This window comes from Ambystoma mexicanum, chromosome 11 (genome assembly GCF_040938575.1).
Source record: "Ambystoma mexicanum isolate Mex_15411 chromosome 11, UKY_AmexF1_1, whole genome shotgun sequence".
Lineage (NCBI taxonomy): Eukaryota > Metazoa > Chordata > Amphibia > Caudata > Ambystomatidae > Ambystoma > Ambystoma mexicanum.
Genome location: NC_090934.1, coordinates 1,452,926,008 through 1,452,949,474, shown reverse-complemented (window position 1 = coordinate 1,452,949,474; position 23,467 = coordinate 1,452,926,008). Strand labels below are relative to the sequence as shown.

The window sequence follows — 23,467 nt, the reverse complement described above, 5'->3', positions numbered from 1 at the left end:
AAAAGGCATTGCCTCCCGGGAAGACCTTCCTTGAAAGAGGAAAATGTGGGACAGGAGTTGGATGAAAAGATGTGGTTTTACGTGTGTATGTTGTAAGAAAGGCATGGCATCAAAGTAAGACACACAAGTGATTACAGTTCAAGGGTGTTTATTAAACTGTAACATGGGTGAGATAAACACCTAATCTAAACCTCATTTTAAGATGGGAACAAGCTACGACCATCAAATAATACTGCCCAAGTGGAGTCTAGTCAAATAAAAAAGGGCCTATACTAAGAAACGAATTGCTGATCCTTACCGCAATATTACAAAACGGTGTGGGATAATGTTCATAAGAAAAGAAAGAACTGTTCACAAAAATGATAAATCAGGATGTTATATCCAGGGTCTCCCTTCACCATGTTTTCTAGCACGGGACACGGCAGGACTCCTGATCACAGCACACTCCTGGGCCTCTCCAGTACGAGGTTACAGTTCCTTTTTCAGTATCTGGGCCTGCTGTGCCCAAGTCTCGTCTTATGCAAAGTCTCCTGCTTCAGAGGGCCTGATAAACCAAAACAACAAAGCAACATTTCCTTCGGGTAATCTTTATGTGGGGTGAATACCTGGCACCCTTGGATCCCACTAAGCCGTGTTTCGATCCTTTTCTCAACTGTCAGCCTCCCTCATTCAGGTTCAGACCGACCACTCACTGTGGACATCCCTCAGTCGGGTTCACACTTGTCATCACAATGTTCATGGGTGTTTTAATACAATGCAGGATTCACCTCCCTTAGCTTTTCAGCCCCCGGTAAGGCTTTCTCTCAAGCCCCCAGTCAGGCTTCACCTTAAGGCCCCAGTATCACAGTTTGCTTTACTTAGCTTCCCTCTTCCTCTATGACATTCATAACTCTTAATCTCTTTAAACAATAGCACAAGGTTCAGATTAGGTCTCCCTCGTCCGGGCTCAGACCAACCAAAGCGCTTCCGATTCAAACATAGACTTCCAATGGGTGATCTCGTCTCGCTGGGTTCACTCTGTTAGCCGACAAGTGCAGGCTTTTTACCATTCCAGTTCACACAGTGTTCCCCTCAGCCGGGTGCCAACGCCAATTTGTAACCACAAAACTTATGCAATGTGTCAAGGACTTTCGATTGTACAAAGGATTTGACTTGACCTTTGTATGACCTAGTACGGCCTTCCTTATGGCCTCTTGATATTTGTAGTTTCCTTTATCTTTTATATTCAATACAGTCTCTTTTGCTCAGGAGAGGAGTACCAGTCAAAGACCCCTCGACTGAGCACCTGCGTAACTCTGGACCACTCTGAATCCGATACAGTTTGTTAAAAAAAACAACCTTTGTCTACTTATCTTTATTCGGCTGCTGCTGCAACCTTGAGCCTAACACAAGCCGGTGTACTATCGGTGTTTCCGACTCAGCGGCTGTGTGGAACTCGCTCTGTTACTTTTTCCGCTGGAGTGAAGGACGGTACCTCGAGGGCCACCACGTCTTCCCACCCCGACTATCAGTGTTGGAGGGTTACATGTACCGCTGACATCTGCCACACCACCTTTCAGCTGTAATTCCCGGTCTTGCATATCTTTTGTTAGAGGATTCACGCATCTGGGTTGAAAAGGGCAAAGGCAACTCCCTTCTTGACGTCCTTTTAGATCTCGCCACCTTTCTTCTCCATTTGAACTGCCATCTGGAATGGCTGCTTCCTTGTGCGTTCGGCCTTGCTCAGAGTGTGCTTGTGTGCTCTGCCTTTTATCCCAATGCGGGAGGGGAAGGGTAGTTTGGTGTGTGTACTTGTCTGCAATTGCCTGACCCTTGTGCTGGGACATGTCAGGTAAATGGCTTAGGTATAGATCCGTTGTCGTTCATGCTGTGGGAAAGTGTTTGTGTGGGGAAAAAGGGGGGGGGTAGCGTTTGAGTATCCTACCAGGCAGAATGGGGAAAAGGTGTCATAAGGAAGGGGATACAGCGTCTCACCCTTCGGTGTCCCACTTCCACTCCCCGAGGACCCCTCATCCAGGTCATCCTCCCTCACTAGTCCACCCCCAGGAACAGATCCAATAGCGATGGCTGTGTCTGGCCTACTGGATGACAGATCCCCGGGGACTAGTCAGTGAGACACCTTCAGTTTTCTCACAATGTACACACGCACAGTAGCATTGAATGCCAGGTTTAAAGTAATACAGTTTAGGGGATTAGAAAAGGAGTGTGCAAGCCCCTCTACTTTTTTGGGCACTCGTGAGACCTGCCATCGGTCTCCCGTGCCTTTTTGATGGCTGGGATACACGCAATGTCATAATTTGGCCATATCGGATAGCCAGAAAGACAAGTTTCCTGCAGTATGATCAAAGCATATCTAGCCAGATTGTGTGATTTTATTTACGTCTTGGAGGTGCGTGAATCCTCTGGTGTTCCACACAGCCATCCTACAGGGCTGCGTAGGATTATCCTGCCATTACTGTACTGGGATGCGTTTTTCGACGTTTAAGGTATTTCAAATTCATGCCCAGGAAGTGCCTCCAAGTGTTAATATCCCTCCAAAAATATAGCGATATAAAAATATCGCCATATTGTTGCAGCGATATTGAGCCATGGACCCTGCGGGGGACACCCCTGCATTATTTTTAAATGTTTCGGGGGGACACCCCCACAACAGCCGCTCCCACAAATTACCTCCCTCAAAAATATCGCCTATGGCGAGACAAACGACCATATGTACGGCAATGTTTTTGGTGGGGATAATATAATATGTAGGGATACCCAGGAAGTTTGTTTTATCAACCGATCTTTGATGTGTTACTTGGTCCCTTTCATCTGTGCAATAATTCCTTTTTATGCTTAGGTTATTAAGGCTATTTGATTGAACGCTTACAGTTCTTTGAATGGGTTCATAATGTGTATAATTAGACTACTCTTTACTTGGGGATCTTAGAATGTCAGCTCCTAATTCAGAGTAAGACACCTTTCTCGGATACGTTTTTTCACTCCTTATTTCTTTCACTATTAGTGAAGGGACCCTCAGGGTGACAGTATACAATTTTCGGCAGTTTGAAAATTGGATTGATTCAATATCCCTTGATTCTTCTTTTTGCTGATTTATTTATTTATTTATTTATTTTGCTTAAAAACCCTGAGTATGGTGGTTCTATTCGGGAATGGACCCCCTCGTTTTCTATCCTTCATCTTCAGGGTGCGCCTGTCCTGGAACTCGATCATACTCCTTCTGGCTGTTCATTGTGGGCTCCTGGGAGATTATTTGGGTTTTATTTATTTATTTTCTTTACCTCACCTAAGGTCCTCTTTGGAGGTGTTTATCGGGGCTCTGTACTCTGATGTTTGCGAGTACCCAGGCGTAAATTAACAGCTCTGTCTAGGTCTTCAGCTATATCAATCTTTAATTTGATTGGAACAGCTGGTCCCCATTTCCCATGCTTTGTAATAAACATTCTTGTCTGTTCCATAGTGAGGAAACTCTCTTTTGATTTGTCCTGGCAATCTACAGTAAAATCAGATCTTCCTTGTTGCCTGATTCTTCCGTCCCCATTTGATCAACATTAGTATCTGGGAGTATTGTTATAGAATAGGTTGAGCAGTTTAGTAGGCGGTCCATTCCTTTTCCTCCATTAGATTATGTGGTTGCTCATGTTCCAGCAAATACGGAATTTGTTTCAGTTTAGATTGTTTTGATCTACGTGGTGTAGTTGGGGCATTTATAAAGGTTTTGGTATGGGTTTTCGCAATTTTCATGGGTAGCTCTAGATTTTTGTTTTTTTTCTTTTGTCTTGGGGTGTTTTTTGATTTCTTCTTCTTTTTTAGCCCCTCCCTTTCTTTTCTTTTTCCTGTGGGTTAAGTGAAAAACTGCATATAGCTGCTTATGGGTTCCTCTCGAGGCTCGGTCACTGCCTCTGACCCACAGCCCGCCGGTCTTGTGCATTACAATCAAGCCCAATTTCTTCTCCATCGTGAAACCTGCCTAGATTTCATCCTTCCGGGCCGTTGTGTCAAGTTGTGTGCTTGGCAGCGGAGCACCTTGGCTGCGATACTGTGACGGCAGGCTTGCCTTCATGTCTTTCACTGGGGCAGCCAGCACGAACAATTCCATGTCAACGTTAACTAATGACACCTGGTGACTTTCTGCCTTTATATTCATGGCCTCATATTGTATGATTAAAGTATAAACCCTGTCATTCAGTGCTGTTAGTATGGTGTCATGATTAGAAGTCTGCAGTTGCTTCAGCCTGAAGAATGGTCTCTGTGTGGGCTTCGCGAAAGACCTACAACAGATGACTTTACAGAGGAGCTAGTGGAGTCGGGATCCAGAATTGGCGAGTGAGACCGGTTTAATGCTTCAGAAATTTGAGGCGCTTCAAGCTGGGTTTACGGAATGATCTTTTCCTCAGAGCGCGTCAGCAGTTTGTGAGCTTGCTGACCTTGTCTGTTCCCCTCTTCATTAAGTGAGTGAAAAGGCGATGGCATCATGGACTTTTAAAGGCAATCCCCAACAGTTTAGATTCATTTTCGATGGGGAATACTTGTGGGATTTATCCATACATGTTAGACAAGCATCCTTATTTACCACTTCTCGCCTGAGTTGCTCAACTTGGCGTCTGGTCGCCTCAGGCTGCAATGGATTATTGTGCTGAGGACCTGAGAGCACAAGACAGTCCCTAGAACATGTGTAGATGTTCTGATTACTTACTGGTAATCTTCATTACTCCTAGTCCTACTCTTCCTCGTCACAGTACTTACCTCATGAGGCACCCGCCTCCGACACAGGACCTTCTTCTATTTCTTCTTATTTCTATAACTCCTCCCCCACACCCACGTCACTTAGTTTCATATTACCAAGCCGTAGCATGGGACCTTCCCCGCAGGGAGGGTGAGGAGGGTCGTCAGTACTGTGACGAGGAAGAGTAGGACTAGGAGTAATGAAGATTACCGGTAAGTAATCAGACCATTACCTCCACGTCCACTCTTCCTCGTCCCAGTACTTACCTCATGAGGTATACCAAAGCAACAAACGGGGAAAAAGGTCCCAATGAGGCAAGAGTCAAAACAGTGCAGAAACGCACACCTTTAATAACTCCAATATTACATCCCCACAGACAAAACTCCAACCCCGAAGGAACCAACCCCCGAGTGGGAGACATTCAACCTATAGTGGTTGATGAAGGTGCTCTGATCAGCCCAAGTGGCAGCTCTACATATCTCCTGTAGAGAAACCCCCCTAGCATCGGCCCATGAGGCCGCCAAACCTCTGGTGGACCGCCCCTGAACGTGCGCAGGCACAGGCAGGCCCGAAGCCACATAGGCCATGGAGACCACAAGACGGATCCATCGGCTAATGGACACTACAGATGCCTTACGCCCAGCCCCAGCCGGGCCAAAAGTAATCAGAAGACTGTCAGAGCGGCGGAAAGGGGCAGTTCTAGCCAAGTACTCCCAACACCGCCCGCCGCACATCAATGCTATGCCAAGCCACTTCTTCTGGCGTTTGCGGATTTTGAAAAAAGGCAGGGAGAACCAGATCCTGAGAGGTGTGAAAACGAGAAACAACTTTAGGGAGAAACTTCGGATCACACCTCAGCACCACCGAGTCTGGCAGAACCCTCAGGAAAGGGGGGTGACATAACAGAGCCCCAATCTCCCCAAGCCTACGGGCAGAAGTTATGGCAATCAGAAAAGCAGTCTTCAGCGTCAGATGTTTCATATCAATTTCGGAAATGGGCTCAAAAGGAGGCCCTTGAAGAAACTTTAAGACAAGAGGGAGATCCCAAGGAGGAAGCCCCTTATAAGTACAAGGACGGGAAGAAGAAAAACCCCTGAGCAACTTCCCCACCAACACCTCCCCATCCAAGTGCCCATCAGAGTCCCCCAAAAGGAATTTTATGGAGGCCCACTGAGAGCAAAGCGTGGAAACCGCCAGGCCCTTGTCAAACCCATCCCGGAGGAATTGAAGGATAGCGGGGAGGCCAGAACGCAGGGGTGGAATCCCAGACCGCCCACACCAGTCCCGGAAATGGCTCCAATGTCTGCCGTAAGCCTTCAGAGTGGAAGGTCTAAGAGCATTCATTATGGAATCCACCACAGGACCAGAAAACCCCTGAGATATCAGCCTAGCCCGTGCAATATCCACACTGCCCATTGTATCTGGCGGACCCCCAACCGTAGCTCCCCCAGAAGGGGACAAGGCCACTTCGGAACCAGCCAAGGCTCCTGGCACCGAAGCTCCAACAGAGAGGGGAACCAACTCCGGCGGGGCCAGTACGGAGCGAACAACAATACAGTCACCCTGGATATTCTGATGCGCTGAACCACCCGAGGCAGAAGAGGAATAGGTGGAAAAGCATAAAGGAGACCCTGAGGCCACTGCACAGAGAGGGCGTCCACCCCCCACGCACCCTCTGTCTGAAAACGAGAGCAGAAGAGGGGAACTTTTGCTGAGGCTGGAGACACAAACAGGTCCAGAATAGGGGTCCCGAACCTGACACAGATCTCTGCAAAAACCTGGGTCGAGAGGACCAGTTCCACCGAGGAGGGAACCCGGCGGCTGAGTAGATCCGCCCGAACATTGTCCACCCCCCTGATATGTGAAGCCACCAGGGACACCAGATGTGATTCCCCCCAAGCACCTATCTGAGCTGCCAGGGCATTCAAGGATCGGCCGGAACCCCCTTGGCGGTTGACGTAAGCCAAAGCTGTCGTATTGTCCGTCCGGACCAAAACTGCCCGGCCCATCAGCAACCTCCTGAAGTTCACCAGAGCCCGGAGAATGGCACACAACTCGCGCCAATTGGATGTCCGATGGCTCTCTTCCGGATCCCACAACCCCTGAGCAGAGAGAACTCCCAACGTAGCTCCCCAGCCCCTTCCACTGGCGTCGGTAGTAAGTGTGGTCACCGGAGGAATGATCAGGGACACCCCAGCCCGTAGTTTCGGAACCCTCAACCACCACTGCAGGGAGACCCGCAGCGCCAGAGACACCGGAATCAAAGCCTCGAAAGCTTGAGATGAAGGGAGCCAGTGGGAGAGAAGGTAGGACACCAGGGGGCGTAGATGAAGACGGGCCCAGGGAACTAGAAACACGCAAGAAGCCATGTGCCCCTGCAATTTCAGCAATAGGCGGGCCGGGACATACTGCCTCCCGAGAACCCTGCCCAGAACAGTCAGCAAGCGACGGACCCTCTCCAGGGACAGGAACACCTTCCCCATCCTGGTGCAAACCTGTGCATCAATGAAAACTAGATCCTGAGAAGCCTCCAGTTGGGATTTCTGCCAGTTGACCAGGAAACCCCAGTCCTGTAATGCCTGGCAGACCAATCGGAGATGACAAATGACAGTCTGCCGGCAGGACGCTTTGACCAACCAATCGTCCAGGTAGGGAAATATCTGAATGCCCCGCAGATGTAAGTGCGCCACCAGGGGAGCCACCAGCTTGGTGAAAACTCTGGGGGCAGATCGCAGTCCGAACGGGAGCACCCTGAACTGAAAATGTCGGGATCCCACTGCAAAGCGGAAGAACTGCATGTGCCAGGGACGGAGAGCCACATGGTAATAAGCGTCCTGGAGATCCAGAGATGTCATCCAATCCCCCTTTATTAACATCGGAAGAATGTTCTGTAAAGTCTCCATCTTGAAGTGTTCCTTTTGGACGAAGCAGTTCAGGGCTTTGAGGTCCAGAATTAGACGGTACTTCCCCGAAGGTTTGGGGACCAGGAACACCCGTGAGTAGAACCCCTGACCCTGCACAGGGAGAGGAACGGGCATGATGGCCGCCTTCAACATTAATTCGGAGAGCGCGGCGTCCATGGCCAACCTCTTGAGCCGAGACCTGGGAACCACAGTCCGAACCATGCAATGCTGGATAGGAGGAGACAGGAAATGCACTCGATACCCCCATTGTACTGTGTCCAGAACCCATGAGTCGGAACACCACCTTTCCCATACTGGAAAAAACTGCCGGAGCCGCCCGCCCACCGGCAATTCCAAACCGTCAGGACTTAGGTGCCGGGCCAGGACGTGAAGAGCGTGGAGGACCCCGACCCCCCTAGCCCTCCGAAAAGAATGTGATGAGGAGCCAGGAAAAGACCTGTTGGTCACTGGACCAGCCCCAGAGGAAGATTTCTTGGCCGTTGAAGGAGGCTTGCGTCGAAGTTTGTCAGCATGTTTGTCCGCCCTAAAAACTTTGTGCACCTTATCCTCAAGGCAATTACCAAAAAGCCTGGACCCAGTGAAAGGAAGTTTCAGGGCAGCCGCCTTCTGAGACCCATCAGTCTTCCAGTCCCTTAGGTGCAAATGCCTCCGGGCAGATATACCAGCCCCCATGGCCATGGCTGAACCACGCACCCCATCAAAAGCCAGATCAGCCAAAAACTCAACCTGTCTCTGCATGTCTGTAAGCAAAGGGGCACAATCAGAGCCTTCATTGACAGCCTTTTTCAACTCCCTGAAACCATTCAACACTGTTTCAGCTGTGTAGGAACCATAGATATTTGCTCGAAGGGCCAGATGCGCCCCTGCATGAACCTTCTTAAGGCCGGAATTAACTCGGCGGTCCACTGGATCCCGGACGGCCGCCTCCTCGGCCGACATAGAGGAGCGACCCACCAGGCTGGCGAGGATAACGTCGACCTCAACTGGATCAGACAGCAAAGTCTCGCCCTTCAAAGGGTAAAGTTTGGACATGAAGCGGGGCATTGCAATCTTCTCCGGGTCATGCCATTCCCGGAGGATTTTTTCCCGGATATCGGAAACCAAAGGCAACCCCTTCCTAGGTGTATGCCTATACTGGCGAATAGAAGGGTCGGCCCCCTCCACCGGCACCAGGGGCTCTGAAAATCCCATGCAATCTCCAACTTGAGCCAGCACCTCCTCCACTCCCTCTCTGTCCAGATACTTCCCTTCAGCATCAGCCAAAGAGGAACAAGAAGAGGCCGAAGACTCAGCGCCAGAAGAAGAGGAGGATGAGGAAGACAGACGCCTGCGCTTGTGTCCATGAGCGTGTGTGCGACTCCCTCTACGATGCTTAAGCAGCTTCTTCAAATCCTTTCTGGTCAGGGAAAAACGCTTAGCCTTCTTCTTTCTCTTTCTGTGTAAATCAGGAGAAGAGGAAGACGAAGAAGAAGAAGACAGGACCAGATGCCTGCTCTTTGCAGAATGTTTTCCCATGTTGAGTAAGCCCAAAAACAGTGACCAAGGAAGCCTGCTTCACCAAAGACCCCTGCACACTGAACCAAGGCTCCACATACAAACAATTGCTAACGTGCCTCTCCCACATTCAAATAGAGGCCAGAAAGAACAATAACCAATAGGAACAACATCAATTAATTCCTATGGCAACATGCCTGCAGCATCAGAGGAGGAGCCCACCCTCCTCCGGAGCACGTGGCTCAAACAAGAAAAAGGAGCCGCCAATCCGTGCACAGCCGCCCATGCAGCATGGCCATGCAACAGGAAAAACATGCCCCCCTTCTCCTTACCTGAACCCGGGTCCGTTCTCCCAGAACCCGGGCCACGATGCCCTGCGCTGGCCAAAGCCCAGCAGAAACCAGGCAAGGCAGCCTGACTCAACCGGGTCCCAAGCCCCGCAGGGAACCCAGGAGTCTTGCCACACCTGAAGGAGCCGAAGGCCCCGCCACACAGCCCCACCAGGGGGCCAGCATTCGGAGCTCCCCAGCGCCCCGCGCCGGGAAGAAAAAACAAGCCCAACCTGCCGGAGGCAGGAAAAATTAAACTAAGTGACGTGGGTGTGGGGGAGGAGTTATAGAAATAAGAAGAAATAGAAGAAGGTCCTGTGTCGGAGGCGGGTGCCTCATGAGGTAAGTACTGGGACGAGGAAGAGTGGACGTGGAGGTAATGGACGCGATGCAGCTGCAGGGGGGGCAGGTGCTTTGGCTTTTCTCAGTTGGCGGACCTTTTGCAGCGGACGCGCAGACCACAGCTGCCAGTTGTGTAGATTGCGCAAGTCGTTCCTCATTGGTAATGTACAGAGGCTGAGTCTCAATGATCCCTGCCGCATGTATTTGCGACTGCAGAGTGGCCTGTGCTTTAGTAGTGCCTGAATGGAAAACGGGAGGACCGGGACACAGTATGAGCTATATAGCCATCTCCATGCCTGCTCTATCAGTAGCTTCCGCCATGGATGCTGGTCTATCTCTTTCCAGCACCAAGATACCTTTTGGTGGCCGTGCGCTTAAGAAGTAACATAACATAACAGATCGTTTGTGTTTCCTTGAATTGTATGCAGTATCATCACTTCCACTGGGATACACTGGTGGGGGCGGAGCCAACGGTGTTGCTTCTAAAGTTGCTAGTGATTTTACAGGTGGCATATCTGTTTTTAAGGTGTAGAGCTCCATAGTGTAACTTGGTGTCCAGTATGCTCTACGCCAGAGAAGTTGTCTGACCCACCGCTGTACATGAGGCACGAAGAACAGGCCAAGTAAGTGAGAGGCTGCTCGGCTGCTCAGCTGAACAGCCGAACAGCCGAACAGCACTCCAAGCACTCCACGAAGCGTGCGTGAGAATGCGCCCCAGAACCCTGCGTAAATGGGGCACACTGGGTAAAGTGGGCGGGGCTTACTCGGCCTCTGAAACAGATGGAAATAATTGTTTAAACAGCTATTTTTAAACAGCTATGTAGTCTAGATAGGGTTTGATGGATTCCGTCCCTGCAATAATTCAGAAATAAAGGCAGAGTAACGTCCACAACAGCCTTTGTTGAAAGTTGACTTGGCTTCAGGAAGCAGTCCAGAGAGAGTCCACCAGCCGAACAGCATTCTCCAAGCAGTAAGCACTCCACTAAGTGCTTGCGCGAATGCACACGGATCCCTGTGTAAATACGGCATGCTGGGTTAAGTAGGCAGGGCTTAGCTTTGCCTCCTGCAATAATGCAGAATGAAAGGCACAGTAACGTCCACAATGGCCTTTGTTAAAAGTTGAATTAGCTTCAGGAAGCAGACCACAGAGAGACCACCAACCGAACAGCACTCTCCAAGCACTCTCCAAAACGCCATTTTAAAAGTGAGACGTGTTTAGCAGAATGCTTTCTGAGCGAGAAAACCACCATCTTTTTGTATAGCAAAAATGAACAAATCTCTGGATTGCACACCCTCCCAGATGGCATTCTGTCACACATACTGTTAAACTTGATGTAAGAAACTGTGTTTTAATTAATGTCTTTAACTGTCCTGCTGAGCTAGAAAACCATCAGTAGTACCTTAGCCGCTTTCTAGGATCTCAATGGTTGCTTTTTCATTGCCAGTCCTATTGGATTCCATGGTTTTCAATTACAGTTCATGTGACGGTCGAAGCAGTCTGTAATGTTACGTGCCTAGCTTTGGGCACATTCACATTGGGTGGTGTTCATTGCTTTTTCATTTCAATTAGTCCTTCATTTTGAGTTTTCTAAACGCATCAGTTTTTGTTTCTCTAATTAAAATTGCATCAAGGTGAAAATCCTGAAACCAACCGGAGGGTGTAATCTCAAGTGGGCTCAGAATTTTGAAGATGGATTTTTTTGTTGTTCTAATAATAATTTGTATTTAGCCTACAGTAAATACAATATACAGAAATGGCATATATATTGCTCTGTTCATTGTCTGTGTTTCTTCTTAGCTTGCAGACACAACTGTTTTGCCGAACCTGAAGGAGCTTCTGCAGTCTGCTGCTAAAAAAGACCACCGACTGTGGGATCTGCTGGAGTGGATTTTGTCATCAAAGTTGCTAAGCGTTACCACGGAAAAGAAAACGGAGGTGAGGTTTGCTGTGTGCCCAAAACTGATTCACTTTGTTCGTCTTAATAATAATAATTGGCTGCCAGCCCTTAACACGCAAGCCCTCTGTTCTTCTCCGTATTAGACTTGTACTGTAATTCCCTCCTTTACTATGTCAATCCTGTTACTTCGATGATTGTCCGTCAACATCTATCGCTCACCGACTACTTGCCCCGACCAAGCATTCAAGAGGCAACTTGAAGGCAAGTTCTTAAGGTTCAAAAGTCTTTCTTGTTACAGAATTTATAAGGTTTCGGTACAACTGTGATAATGAGGTGGGCAACTGAAAAACGCAAATGCTGTCTGTCTGCAGGACCATAGTCTGTCACCTCTTCACTCTGTCCCTTAGTCTCTGCCAACATGTAGTCAATAAGTAATTCTTAATCTTTTGGGATTAAACGCTCTGGAACTTCTTTCTTGGCTATTGTGGTTGGATGTTGGCTTTTGCAGAAGTGATCTGGGTACATTAGACATTGGGCTACGTTGGATCTTTGCCAAGATCACACTGGTCCGTGGTGCTATTAGACTATTTGACTTAATCCGCTTGGTGTTGGCCACAGACTGAGCCTCAATCTCTCGAGGGACTTGATGTTCAGGAAACGGCTCGAGACTTGGCTCTTCAACCAACAGCAAATATCAACCAACTAGGAGCTAAGTAACCAATTTCTCCCAACCCTGACTTTACATCAGCGCTTCACACAAACGCATCTTTTATGAGCGCAACATCCTCCTTCCTCCCACACCGGATTCTCTTAAAGAAATCTATAATCAAGAGCGTGCACACAACAATACACCAACCCCTCCCATCTTTTAACTAATAAACTCCTCCACACTAAAATCTTGCAACCACTCACCACTTTCAGACGATCCCATCAGATCTAGTGTACTTAATAGACTCCCAGACCCTTAATATCCACCTGATCTACCGCCCTCCGGGCCCAACTGGGACATTTGAGGAAGATATCCATACTATACTCTCCAGTAACCTCAAAAGCTCACGCAAGTACTCCTACTTGGGGACCTCAACTTGGGATTCAATGACTCCTCGATCAGTCTGCCTTGGCAACGGCAAAAATCTTGGCCTTACCCAAAGAAGCAAAACCCCTACCCACAACAAAGGGAGAATACTAGATTGGGTAGCAGACTACAACTGCCATACCAATATCCTCTCCACTTCATTGTTGGCCTGGACTGACACTACCTGCCCTCATTTACGCTTTCTACCAATAGAAACCCTTCCATACCTGTCCCCAAAGCTCCACCCAGCCTAACTATAAATAAAAAGAGCATTACAGTGGATAGGCGTATCCCTGCTATTCTCCTCACTCTTAACTCACTTCCTGACAGTACCGACCCAGAAAGCCTGGTCGATGAGTATAACAAAATTATGGCTTCCTCCTTAGATCAGATTGCCCCTCTTAAACTGAGACCAAGTAAGCCAAAAAACCATTTAAACGAATGGTTTACACCATTCCTAAATAATGTAAGGCAACAAAAAAGAAATTGCGAGGCTGCATGGAAACTACTACCATCGGAAGCCACCAAACTAAAGCTCACCAAACTTTCATCCCTCTATAAAAAAGAAATCTGCCTTGCTAAATGGGAATCCTACGACACCCATATCTCCCAAGCTAACTCCAATATGAAATAATTATTTTCTATTCTTAAAGAATTAGACTCCCATCACAATACCAGACACTTGCACCAAAGATAAAAAATGGTGCTCAGATATCCAACACGCACTAGCCAACAAAGTATCTACATTACAAAATAAAATATCCCAAAGAAAAGCTTCTTTAAATGCTCCACCCACACCTAAAACATCCGTGAACACCGCTGAAATCCATCCCACCTGATTTAACTTCTCTAAAGTATCTATCATCAAGGTGGAAAGAATTATTCTGTCTCTCAAACCATCCAACTGTCAGGGCGATCTCTGCCCGGCACAACTCATCAAGGATGCGGCTCGAGACCTAACACCTTTCATAGCCAAGCTCATTAACGCCTCCTTTACCACCGGCACCATCTCCAACAACCTCAAAGAATCGTGGGTACTCTCACTTCTAAAAAAAAACAAACTACTCTAGATCCCTTGACACCTACCAACTATAGGCCAATTACAACAGTCCCCGTCCTTCTAAAAAATACTAGACAAGGTGGCTTACATGCAAATTCAAAAATACTTGGAATTACACCACCTGTTAGACAGTCAGGCTTCTGTCCACAACATGGAACGGAGACTGCCCTCCTCGATCTCAAGACGCAAGCTTAGAGACAGTGGTAAATAAGCTTTGCTTCTCCTCCTGGACCTCTCGGCTGCTTTTGATTTGGTGGATCATACAATCCTATGTAACCATCTCGACACAGCAGCACACTTCTCCAAAGATGCCATAATTCGGATTAGCTCTTTCCTAATCGGCAGCAAAATGAGGGTCTTCTCACCTTCAGCAGTGGCAGACCCGATACCTATCTCCTGCGGTGTGCCACAGGGGTCCTGCGTCTCGCCCACACTGTACTATATCTTTACCAAGCCCTTTTTCAATGATCTGGACCATCTTGATATCACCTACACGAACTATGCAGATGATACTCAGATCCTCCTCCCACTTACAGTGGATTATGACAAGGATTTGGCCTCGATGAATAGAGTGTACATCATCATCCAGGCATGCAAGGCCATGCATGGTCTATGCCTGAATGATGATAAAACAGAACTCGCCATTTTGGGTACCCCTACTAACCTAAAAAAATGAGGACCTGACTACTCCTCCTTCATAATTGACGGCAACCTCATCAAGGTAGCCCCGGAGGTAAAAACATTAGGTTTTTACCTCGACTCTACCTTATCCTTTTCTAAACAGGTCAACACGCTAGCGTCCTCCACGGCGTACACGTGTAAACTCATTAGAACTGGTAAGCCATTTCTCTCGAACAGTAGTTGTACTATCCTGGCCAGCGCCCTCATTCTGTCCCGTCCGGATTATTGTAATGCCCTGGATTATTGTAATGCCCTTTACATAGGCTCTAACAAATCTATCATTACAAGAATCCAAACCCTACAAAACAATGCCCTTAGAGCGGCCTTAGGTATCTCCAGAAGAGAGCACGTTTCTGAGAGTAGACGACAGACCAACTGGCTCCGGACAAAATCCTACTAAAAACTGCGTCGCTTACCCATAAAACTCTTAACAACGCTGCATCTCCCTACCTCGCCGAGAGATTCCACAAGCGGACATCCCTAAGACCAACCAGATCAGCAAACCGGGACGGCTTGTCAATCCCCCAGATTCAAACTATCCACGATTGGAGGTAATAGCTTCCCAGCTAAAGCGGCCAAACTATGGAACTCCCTGCCTCCTAAACTGAGAGTAGACCAGTCCTACCAGAATTTCAGAACTAATACTATCTTGTGGTTAAAATCCAATAACCATTAATCTGCATGATCCATGCCTGTGTAACTGAAATGCAACTAGTAATACCTACCTGCTATCCCCACAGCGGTAATTTCATTTTTATGCACAATTCCCGTAATATCTGTAAATATCTGTATATCCTGCTTTTGCAAGTAATGTATTTCATTCTATGATTCACTGTAACCAAGCTTTGCATATTCTTGTAACTGTTGCGCCCTGATACCCCTGGGTCTGGTGCGCATTACAAATAATTAAACAAACAAACAAACTCCAACTCCCCAATCTTCCATCAACAACCATTTTCAGTCGACTCTTCACAATCTGGGGGCTGCCCTTATGGCTAATCTACGCCCATCGCAAAGAGTGCAGAATGTTCATATCGCCTCAGGTAGTGGGTGCAACTGACCTGCACCCATGAACTCCACAGGTTTTCTGCATTATCCAACTAACACCCCCTCTCCACCTTTTTGATAGACCCATGCGCAGTGAGCCCAACATAATTGGTAGAAGGGCGCTATAGAAGACCACTTGCACTACCTTTCTGCTTGCAGTGAAATGTCCCCCGCACTCCCCTGCATTATCCTGCCCCTGTCCTAGCATACTGTTTTCATTTTGCAACTTCCTTATAGCTAAGCTAAGCTCTTCATTATATCTCCCTTTTGATTTCTGTTCAATTCCACTCGCTCTTCTCCCTTGCCCCAAATATTTCTCTTTGCAGTGTTAAAAATAAAGAGAAGGTGAAGACGGGAGGGGAAAGAAAGTGAGGAGAATGGAAATAAAACATCCTGATTTTCACACAGTTCTTGATAGCACAGGTTTTTCTTTTTTGTGGCACTGCTCCACTTCAGAAGACTGCAAACGTTACTTGGCCAACTGGAATTATCACAGATAACTGCTGTAAGCGCTGAACTCGCCGAGTGGTCTGGCCGGCTGTGGAAGGGGCAAAGGAGGGACATAAAGGGAAGGAAAGTTCACAATGTAGAGGTTCATCATCAAGGGTAGGCGGTAAAACATGAAAAGGATAGAAGAGGTTTGGTGTATGAGTAAACACACATCGAGCCAGGTGAAAACGGTAACTAATCAAAGGAGAACCTATAAACGCCTGTTCTTAGAAACTGCCCATTCATTATTTGCATGAAGCCTTCTATACTTTAGGTGAACTGATATGATAGGTTATTTATAACGTGCTTAATACCCAGAGGTTTCTAATCGTAGACCTGGGGATTGAACCTGTGTCTTGCTTCCAAGGCAAGCACGTTGCCCCTGAGCTATCCTCCCAAGAATGAATTGAAGTGGTGGGTGTGTGAAGGCTGGCCATACCTGTTGCTGGCATTTGCGGTGCGACTGCTGACACTTTTTCCTGGGTTTTTGAAGGCTGACTGTTCCTGTTGCTTTTTATTTGGGCCTGTGAAGGCTGGCCATACCTGTGGCTGGCATGTGGCCACGGCTGACTCTTATTCCTGGGCATTTGGAGGCTGACCATTCCTGTTGCTTTTTATTTGGGCCTGTGAAGGCTTGCCATACCTGTTGCTGGCATGTGCGACTGCTGACACTTGTTCCTGGGCTTTTGGAGGCTGACCATACGTGTTGCTTACATGTGCGATTGCTGACACCTGTTCCTGGGCATTTGGAGGCTGTCTATTCCTGTGGTTTTTTATTTGGGCGTGTGAAGACTGGTCATTCATGTTGCTGGCATGTGCGACTGCTGACACTTGTTCCTGGGCATTTGGAGGCTGACCACCGCCTCTTGCTTTTTATTTGGGCTTGTGTAGGCTGGTCATACCTGTTTCTGGCATGTGGCCACTGCTGACACTTGTTCCTGGGCATTTGGAGGCTGACCGCCGCCTCTTGCTTTTTATTTAGCGGCTGGCCATATTAGTTGATGGACATGTGGCTGGTGGTGGACTTTTTCCTGTGAATTTGAAAGCGTGTTATGCGTGTTGGTATTCAATAGTATGCTTTTTATCCCTCTTGCAGGGCATATGGACACTGGCCGTAGGGGTCACTAATCATGTGAGCAATGGAAATGTCTGCTTTAGCTGGGAAACGTGGGCAATTCTCAGCCACCCTGTGTGATATCCTCATACTCGGTGACCAATGTTACTGCACAATGTGCTTTCTAATAGTGTATGTGTCCAGTACTCTGACCCCTGTGAGCGTTGATTTTACATTTCATCAGGTTTTTGTTGTGTCCATAGCCCAATAAATGCGCCATTTGCCAATAAATCCAAGCTCCCTTAAAGCATTAATGTTTTCCTGCAGTTACTGGGCCAATGCACTTTCATAAAACCTATATACACATCCACCACTAACATTGGAGAAGGAACCAAACATCATGGACATTAAAATGGAGAGTTTCCATGTTTGGGACTGGGGTGCATGCCCCAATGTGATAACCTCTAATAGGCCATGTAGCCCTTGGTCAAACACCAAAGCATACCTTTCAGCACGCAAAACACAGCTCGAGCACCCCCGGTGTGTCATAATGTGCTAATGCTCCCATTGGTGAAGTTGGCTGCATTTCTCTGCTTTGTTTATCCAATTCCTCCTCTAAATCCCATGGAGTAATTTTTAAGTTTATGGGGGTGTGAAGACCAATGATTGAATGTATTGTTCACTTCATTTTTCAGGACACATTGCCTTTCCTTTCCTTCATAAGTAGTATCGAGTAAATATCAATGTTCATATAGGTGATAATGGTCGAACACAATCCTTTGCAGAATGCTGCTGTTACAAATATGCTTGGGCAATCTGCTCCGCTCTAAAAAGCAAGTGAGGTAATCGCAAGTATAACCTTAAGAAAGCCGCCTTTGGAGGGTGAAAAGCTGCATCAATAAGCCATGGTCCTACCCCAAGTGGTATAACGGGGATCTGTAAGAGATGACATAAAGTTCTAGGAGTGTGATCGCTTTTTTATTGCTTACATTGTCGGGGGAAACTCTGTGCCTAGATTGGCTTCCCAAAGAGGATACATATATGTGATGTGTACATGCCATTATCACTAACCTGCTGTTACATTACATGTACATAGTTTAACTTGGTAGTTTAGATGCTCCCTATCAGCATTCTGTATTTCAAAGGGGCACAGTTCCAAGTTCCAACGGAATCCGGAGCTGCAGGGCTTGAGAATGTTTATAGTTGAATCACAAGTGGGAGGGTATTATATGGTATGAAGAGTCATTTATAACGCGCCTGTGCAAGTGTTTCAAGGCGCGACAAGTCAAGGTAGGGAAGACGAAGGGAGGACAAACAAACGATCTTACTAGGCCTTGTGTCATTCAGATCATGCAAGTGCAGGGGGATGGGAGAGGAGAAGTGCCAGGGGGAGGGAAGTGGGAAGTCCAATCAGGGCAGCTTTGCTCTAAATAAGTGCAGCCCGGGCAGCACGACTCTGGGTAAGTGCAAGGAAGCAGTGGACTGTAGGGTTACAGATACAGCCCCTAAGTGCGCGTTAGCCCTGGAGGCAGTGCAGGGGCTACTGGTCATGGAGGAGCCTGGTGCCCATTGAGATTCAGAGGGCAGCCAGGCAACTGGTCAATACAGCAGACGGAGAGGGAGAGGGGGAGAGTGAGGGGGAGAGTGAGGGGGAGAGGGAGGGAGAGAGGGAGGCAGGGAGGTAGGGAGAGAGAGGGTGGGGGGAGAGCGGTCTTGAGCTGCTTCCGGAACCTCAGGTGGTCTGGCTCAAATTTGAGGAGGGGTAGGAAGGCCATTCCAGAGGAAGGCACCTGCAGAGGAGAGATATCTACCACCCACTCTCTGCCTTGAGAAGCATCTGACCCTTCGGAGTGTTGGAGGTGGCTGAGCGAAGGGCTCGAGAAGGAAGGTGTTTAGGAAGAGCGGGTCGGATGTAATACAGGCACCGGCCCCAGAAAGCCTTGTGGACGACGCAGAGGGTCTTGAACTTTATCCTTGCAGCCACAGGGAGCCAGTGTAGAGATTTCAGGGCTAGAGAGATACAATCCCTGGGCTTGAGGCCAAGGAAAAGTCTCACAGTCCTGTTCTGGATTAGTTGCAGGGGGCGCAGAGTAGACTAAGGCAGATTGAGAAAGTGGTTGTTGCAGTAGTCCAGCCTAGAGAGAACCAGGGCTCTGGAGACGGAGCTTCTGGGGGAAAAACGAGACTACATCTGAGGAGGTGCAGCTGGTAGTGGGACTTCTTAGCAAGGTCTGTGATGTGAGGTGAAAATGAGTGGAGTCGAAGATGACCCAAAGGGTTTTTGCCTGACAGGAAGGTGCAGGAGGGGGGGGCCCAAGAAGGGCGACCAGAGGGAAAGCGGGAGCAGGGGTCCCAACGAGAAGTATCTCCGTCTTACTGACATTAATGCAGAGATTGTTGGGGGCGCACCACTCCTGAATCATGAATAGACAGTCAGGAATGCAGTCAGGAATGCAGGAGAGGGGAAAGGAGGCAGACTGGAGCCTGAAGGCGACCCGCATAACACTGGAAATTAGAGGAGAAGGTTGAGATGAGTTGGGCCAAAGGGATCAAGTAGACGTTGAAAATCCAGGGTGAGAGGTTAGAACCCTGGGGGACACCACATGTGGAGAGGGTGGTGGCGGAGAGAAAGGAACCAAGTTGGACCTGGGAGGGTAGGTCCAGGAGGAAGGAGGTCAACCAAGCCATGGCCTGATCTGTGATGCCCAGGTTCTCACGGAGACGATTGATCAGGATGACATGATTGACTGTGTGCAGAGGAAAGATCCAGGAGGATGAGGACAGAAGGAAGGCTAGAGTCGAGAATAGTGAGCAGATCATCACATGTGTTCAGGAGAGCAGTTTCAGCATGCAAACTGAATTGATGGTCATCAAGTCAACCAACAGATTCAGTGTGGAGAATAAACTTTGAGATGGACAACTTTTCCAGGAGTTTGCCCAGGAAAGGAGTGGGCGATGGGGCTGTAGTTTGCCAGACAGGAAGGATCGGCGGAAGGATTTTTCAGGAGGGGGTGCACAAGGGAGTGATTTGGCCGGGAGGGGAAAAGTTCCAATGGCAAAAGTGATTGCAGAAATCGTCCAAGGCTGGAGCGAGGGTGACAATGTTGTCCTTGATGGTTCTGGAGGAGCAGGGGGGTACCTGCTTGAACAACACTTTCATAGGTCGGACTTGTCTAGAAACATCGCCAGGTGTGATCAGTGAGAAAGAGGAGAGAAGAGAGGGAGAGGCGGCCGGAGGGGGGCGGAGCGAGGTAGAGGAAAGAGGACACGATGTCCTGAGTTTTTGTGGTGAAGTGAGAAGCCAGAGCCATGTAGAAGGACTGGGAGGGAACTGGAGAGGTGGACACTGCAGTAGGATTTGCCCGCTCCTTGCAGATGTTCGCCCCTGTTAGAGGCCTCAGAGATGCAGGCTTGGGTGTGGGCTCTCTTCTTGGACAGGACAGAGTCTCTATTGCCTTTGGATCAGGCAGCAGGCCAGTTTGTCAGAGGATGTGCCCGATGTCCTCCACTTCCTCTCATCCACCCTACACTTGCATTTCATGGTGGCGAGGTCGGAGTCCTACCAAGAGTTGCTCTTGGGGGTATGCTTCCGTCTGATTCTCAGGACAGGGGCAAGGACATCCAGAGTGTTGGAGATAGAAAGATGCAGGTTAGAGAGCGCTGTGTCAGAGTGTGAGTTAGACACAGGTGTTGGAAGAGAGAAAGTAGCCGCAAGGCCCTCTCTGACACAAGCATCATATGCCGGATGGCCGAGAAGGTAGGTGGCAGTCCTTGGGTCGGCTTCACCTGGGGGACAGTGTTTCAGGTGGGAGGAGAGCAGAAAGTGGTCGGTCCAAGAGAGGGGAGTGATGAGAGGATTGGAGAGGGGGATGTCTGAGGGGATGAGAACATCCAAGGTGTGCCCGCAGAGTGTGTTGGGCCAGAGGGTAGAATAGTAGGAGAGCGAGAGAGAGAGTGTTGCAGAGATTACGGAAGAGCCCAGTGGAGCGATTTAAGCATCAATGTGGATGTTGAGGTCTCAGAGGAAGAGAAGTTGAGAGGCAAAGGCAAGGAGAGAAGAGTAGAGGTCAGCCCACTTGAGAGCAAGAGGGAGACCTGGCCAGGAGGCCTGTAGATGGTGGCCACAGTCAGAGAGATAGAAAGCCTGCAGACAAGGCATTCAAAGGAGGAAGAGGCCTGTGTAGGAATGACCGAAGCAGAGATCCACTCCGGAAAGATCAGAGCTACTTCACCTCTGGGACGGTTGGTTCTGGGTTCGGAGAGGATCTTGTAGACGTCGGGTAGAAGAGTGTCAAAACTGGTGACAGAGACGGCCGTGAACCATGTCTCAGTGAGAGTGAGGACATCCAGGTCCAATTCTTCAAGGAGGTGAGGAGTATTTGACAGCAGAGCGAGAGATGAGTGTAGCGACGTGGAGCAGATTGCCGCAGAGTAGCCAGAGAGGATGAGGAGTGTGCCAGAGAGTTGACCGAAGATGCCGGTGGCAGAGGAGCCAGAGAGGTGCGGGTGGGAGTAGCAGGATAAGGAAGGAAGTTGATCAGACATGGGAGACGCCTTTCGAGCAGGAAGAGATTGGGGTGAGGGGCCTGGACCAAGACCGTGCCATTCAGATGGACATTTAATAATGGTCTTGGAGGACTGGAAGGGGGCCAAGAGGACCTCCCACTGAGTGCCACCATTAATGGGAGAGGAGGAAAAAGGAGAGGGAGCAGAAACTGAGGGGTCCATAGTTCTGGAGAGGGAACAACAAAGAGGATGTCGGTAAGTGTCTGTATGGAGGAAACACTGATGTGGGTATCGGCTATAGGGAGGCCTGGGTTGGAGACCAGGATGTCCCTTTTGAACTTCTTCCTTCCAGACTTCGTGAGAGGGACAGGAGACAGGATAGGAAATGGAGTAGCAGTTGGAGAAGATAGGGAAACGGAAAGCACCATAGAGGGTGTGGGAGGCGTAGGAGGAGGAGGGAGTGAAGAGAGGGGAGGGACGCTTCGCAAACATCGCACAGGATGCGCAGGGGGGGGTTACACAGTAGGGAACAGGAAGATGGGTCAGTTAGTACACTCACCAGTATGCAGGAACTCTAAGCATGGGTTTGGGAAAAGCCCAATGAGACACAGTTAGCAGTACCACAGTTATCACCAAGCAAACCAGATTCAGCTTTTCTAAAAAGAGGGGGGAAAGGCCTAGTTTTCAACCAAAGCAGCAATGCCAAGGATGTCTGTATACAGGGTAGACGTGTGAGGCTAAACCATGCAATATACCAAGAATCCTATGTGTGGTACAGTAGATGACAGTGTTGGAGGGGCCACTTAGGTGAGGTGCAGTGAGTACTGCCTCTCTTGACCCCTTTCCTGGTCGGTCGCAGCTGGTTGATGGCTGCTAGCTTCTTGCTTCTCCATCGGACACTGGCAGGCACCATCTGGAGCTGCTTCCACACAGCTGTCCTTAGCCTTGGGTCCTTTGCCGAGGGGGCTGCCACGGCTTGGGCTGCCTAGGGTGGCCAACTGTAACGGTCAGGCATCCATTGCGACAGCGGTGGGTGGAAGGAAGGAGAACACGGAAAGCAGCAAGGACAAGCGCAGAGGGCGCTGGGACACGCGCGCTACAAAAATTCAATTTCAGAGCACTTGCAATGCCTCTGGAAGCCTGATCTCACCCCAGGTTGGAGAAGCCTTGGCCGGCTGGGGCTGCTGTTAATGATGCAACTGAAGAAGATGTAATAAAGACATTTGAATACTATTTATGGCGTGGGTCCTACATAATAACACACATAGGCAGAGTGCAAACAATGTGGGGATTTTCCTTGCAGTATCAGTACATTGACATCAGGTTCATGGTAACCTTTCTTGACATCTTAAAGTAAACCAGTGTTCGTTTAGAGTATGGTCTCCAAAAGGAAGATCTGTCATTTCCCTCTCACTGTAAATTCTCTTTTGGCACCCATGTGTTTTCAAATAGTAGGGATGCTGTTAAGTTAAAATGTGCAAGGTGCTTTTTAATTTAATCTTAGTTTTTGTTTGCTCTCAACAGTACGAAAAAATTCAAGAGCTAACCGGGTTTTCAAACTCTGCTGTGCCACCACCGGACTTCTTGTTCCAAATTGTCTACAGTGAACAGATGAATGCCAAGTTTGAAGAAACCAAGGGTGAAAAGGACCTTATCTATGCATTCCATGGGAGCCGACTGGAGAACTTCCACTCCATCCTGCACAGTGGTCTTCACTGCCATCTGAACAAGGTGATGCCCTCACAGCCATTTTAACACTGTTTCAAGGAGATTTAATAGTACTCACGTTGAGTGGTGTGTAGTGCACTGCTGCAGCGCTAGAGAGAGCCTTGCATAACTTTT

The 23,467-nt window shown here is 48.6% G+C and overlaps 1 protein-coding gene across 1 annotated transcript in view; it reads left to right on the top strand.

Annotated features, from left to right (window-relative positions):
• Positions 1–23,467, top strand: part of PARP16 (poly(ADP-ribose) polymerase family member 16) — an 85,875-nt gene that overhangs the window by 32,247 nt on the left and 30,161 nt on the right. Inside the window, exons 3-4 of the mRNA XM_069625109.1 lie at positions 11,614–11,751; positions 23,150–23,356. Of these exons, the coding sequence (XP_069481210.1) occupies positions 11,614–11,751; positions 23,150–23,356 (345 nt within the window). The remainder of the gene's footprint in view (positions 1–11,613; positions 11,752–23,149; positions 23,357–23,467) is intronic.